Genomic DNA, 3,564 nt, shown 5'->3' with positions numbered 1-3,564 from the left:
AGGTTGGCCGATACCAGTTTATAACATTATTTAAGTTTACTTAAGCAAAAGCATTGCTTGAGTTTATGCTGATTTGTTCCCAATTAATTGCATCTCTTTGTGACTATTTTTATAAAAGGAGTGGATCCATTGATAGTATATGATAGAAAAAATATTGGATATCTTGACCTCGGCCTTAACCGATCTTTTTGACCTTGGTATTAATCAAGGCGAACAACCTCATGTAAACCGAGGTGCCAATCGGCTTGGTCTAATAAAGACTAACAGCTTGGTATCAATGCATGATCAACGTAATTACCGATAATTTTTATGCTGTTAACATACAGCCGCTCATTACCTTACAATTAAAATACGTCACACCAAATTAGAAAATGAGGATCCTTAAGTAGTCTCATTTTGGAAATTTTTTTCTATATTTTTTTTCTCTTATATATATTATTGCTCTGTTATTTTGACTTATATTTGGTAGGTGGGACGAGTCCCACCCCGTCCTCGGCATGCTTTTTATTTTATTTTATTTTATTTTAAATAAATCGGTTACTCACATGGCAGTATAGCCAGCTAGATCATTAATAAGAAGATTATATAAAATAGAAAAAAAAGTCTATTAGAATCATAGAAAATTTTTCGAAAGATGAATAGCAAGGAAGACGATTTAATCTGGAACTCGATTTATCTTTCGTGTCACTGAGAAATGGATGTTCTGGGGCCTCCCGCCCTTTCTTTCGTAATTGTCCAATTAATGCAGCTTTTCTTCGGACGATACAGTGAACTTCTAGTACATATCTCGCGAAGCGTGCATTAAATGACATGGTAGAACTTGGGTTTACTGCTGAGAGCTCATCGTAAATAGGAAGTGACACCAACACCATGAGTGTAAAAATCAGGGAGCAGACACCTCCCAGTCAGCAAGCGCGTGAAGATAAAAACGAAGGCCACCCTTTCTTTTTTCTTTCTTTTTTTTTATTTATGGCAGTGGAGGAATCTATCCCCGCGGCGCGTCCTTATCCTCTGCTGGTGCTCACGCGGACATGTCTTTCGTGCGAACCTTCCCATCAAAAAAAAAACTTTTGCTTCCTTTTTTTTTGCTAAAAAAAAAAAAAAAAAGGAAGCAAAAGTTTTTTTTATGAGTTGGGTCCGCAGCTTTCGTACCTTTAGTTGTTTTTTTATGGCCATGTCCTCGACTTCTCGATTCTTCCGCATTTAATTAAATCCAAAAGAATATCCGTTGGGACACCGGTGCAGCACCATAATTTTGTCAAGAATATATGCACCGTGCGGCCGATATCAGTGAGTAAATTAGAGGAAGCCTGAAACGTTGCAAAATGGAGTTTCAAAGTTTTGAGCAGCTAGCTCTCTAGGGAGACTCCACTCCCGTGAACGACTAGATACAAAGATAGGTTGTCATAATAATGGTTATCCATTACTTTGCGAGACTTGTAATCTGATTAAAAAAATAAATTTTTTTTATGCAGCACATGTACATCAAGAGATGAATAGTATGGCAAGCTGGATCGTTTCTTATGTTGCTCGACATTTCAAAAAATATATCTGAATGAGTATCAGTTTTTTTTTAATATATTTGACAGGTAATACTTACATTCGAATAATTTAGATGCCGTTTTCACGGAAAAAAAAAAAGTTTGATATCAATTAAGCACGCTCTCTAGAAGTTTTGAAGTCACGTTCTTTACTAATTAAATCATTTTTCTGGCAACTAGCATAAGGACACATGATAAGAGATCGAATTTTTTTTATACCCAGCGTCTTGCGCACGTTGCTTTCATTTCAAAATTTAAAATTCAAAATTACATGTCGACGTACGACAATCTGAACATCTTAGTGATGAACGATGACCATTAATGCCCATTTCCTCTGGCATCCACTGTTCAAATACGGATACCCAGCAATGCCCCAAACAATGTGCATGCTTAGCCACTGGAAAACGACGAAAACCTAAATAAAGAAAACAAAGGGAAGTAGCACCCCTTTTTCAAAAGAAAACCAAAGCATCAAACTGCCTCAAAATACGAGCCCCAGACGCCGCATTCTTCCCCCTCTTCATTCGCCCAGAAGAAAACCCACTGCCACTGTAACACGATAAACACACTGAAAGATACGACAGTCGGCCACGTAGACAGTCAAAACCACGTTTAAATGGGCCGCCGGAACACCGCACTGCACACCTTCCCAAGAGCCCAGAAGCTCCTCGAAAAGCCTATAAATCCTCCCATTAGCCCCCCCATCTCTCTACCCACCAACCCCACCAACCAGCTCTCAGCCATGGCTTCTTCTTCTAGCTTTACGTTCTTCTCATTAACCTTCTACTCCTTGTTCTTGGTTTTCGTGGTCCAGCAGGTAGCGGCCCAGTACCCGGCGATGATGTTGACCGTGGTCAACAACTGTCCCTTCACGGTGTGGCCGGCCATCCAGCCCAACTCTGGCCACGACCTCCTCGAGAAGGGAGGCTTCGCCCTCCCGACTCTGACCCACCGGTCCTTTCAGGCCCCGACCCACCACTGGTCCGGCCGCATCTGGGCCCGGACCGGCTGCACCTTCTCCGGCGGCCGCTTCTCCTGCAGCACCGGTGACTGCGGCGGCCGTCTCGAATGCGGCGGCCTCGGCGGCGCCGTCCCCTCCACCCTTGCCCAGATCACCCTCCACCACGGCGGCCGCCGCGACCTCACCTCCTACGGCGTCAGCCTCGTCGACGGCTTCAACGTGGGCATGACCGTCACCCCGCACGAGGGCAAGGGCCAGTGTCCCGTCGTCGGATGCCGCGCCAACCTCCTCGCCACGTGTCCCGACGTGCTCCAGGTGCGGGCCCCGGCGGGGGGGGCTGTGATTGGGTGCAAGAGCGGTTGCCAGGCCTTCGGTACCGACGAGCTGTGCTGCCGGAACAAGTTCAACGACCCTCGCACGTGCCGGGCGTCGACGTACTCGGAGTTCTTCAAGCACGCGTGCCCGGCCACCTTTACGTACGCTCACGACAGCCCTTCCCTCACCCATGACTGCGCATCTCCCAAAGAACTTAAGGTCATCTTCTGTCACTGATCCTGAATCCTGCTTTCACTACATCTCTATGTTGTTAGGAACTTGTTGCTCTTTAACGTTCTAGTAGTCTATATGTTGTTATGTTCTTCTGCTAAGGTTAAGGTGTGGATGAAGTTGATGTAATGGCCGGCTATGGTTGTATGGTAATTTGGTTTGGTTAAAAGAAGATGTATTTAACTTTGAACTTCTACAGAAGAAGTGGTTTGATTTGGGAATGGGGAACTCAAGACGCCCATGCTTTCTGTAGGAAAGCCTGGCTTTTCCAGTGCTTGGAGGGGAAAGGTGGCGTGTCGTCTGTTCTGTTGTGGGGCAGGCTTTGTTGGTTTTCTTCATGGGGAGCGGTGCAAAGCGGAGCTGGCGGAACGGTGGTACGCCGCTTGGAAAAAAGAGAGATGTTGCGTGGCGCGCAGCAAAAAGCTTTTTTAAAAAAGTTGTTTAGACGAAAAAACTAAAAGTAGAAAAAAAATATTTTACTTGAACCAAAAATAATTTGTTAGAAGTACCGTAACT

At 44.7% G+C, this 3,564-nt stretch overlaps 1 protein-coding gene across 1 annotated transcript; it reads left to right on the top strand.

The window, feature by feature from the left end:
- Nucleotides 1-2,142: 2,142 nt before the first annotated feature.
- Nucleotides 2,143-3,269, top strand: LOC103696718 (osmotin-like protein). The gene has a single exon (XM_008778421.4). It carries the CDS (start codon nt 2,158-2,160, stop codon nt 3,052-3,054), a length of 897 nt encoding a protein of 298 aa, XP_008776643.3. The 5' UTR covers nt 2,143-2,157; the 3' UTR covers nt 3,055-3,269.
- Nucleotides 3,270-3,564: the final 295 nt, after the last annotated feature.

Source organism: Phoenix dactylifera, chromosome 12 (assembly GCF_009389715.1).
Source record: "Phoenix dactylifera cultivar Barhee BC4 chromosome 12, palm_55x_up_171113_PBpolish2nd_filt_p, whole genome shotgun sequence".
Lineage (NCBI taxonomy): Eukaryota > Viridiplantae > Streptophyta > Magnoliopsida > Arecales > Arecaceae > Phoenix > Phoenix dactylifera.
Note: the sequence above shows the minus strand (reverse complement) of the source record. Positions and strands in the feature narration are given on the sequence as shown.

Coding starts and splice junctions, on each gene's coding strand:
- LOC103696718 (XM_008778421.4), top strand. CDS start 2,158: ATGGGCCGCCGGAACACCGCACTGCACACCTTCCCAAGAGCCCAGAAG.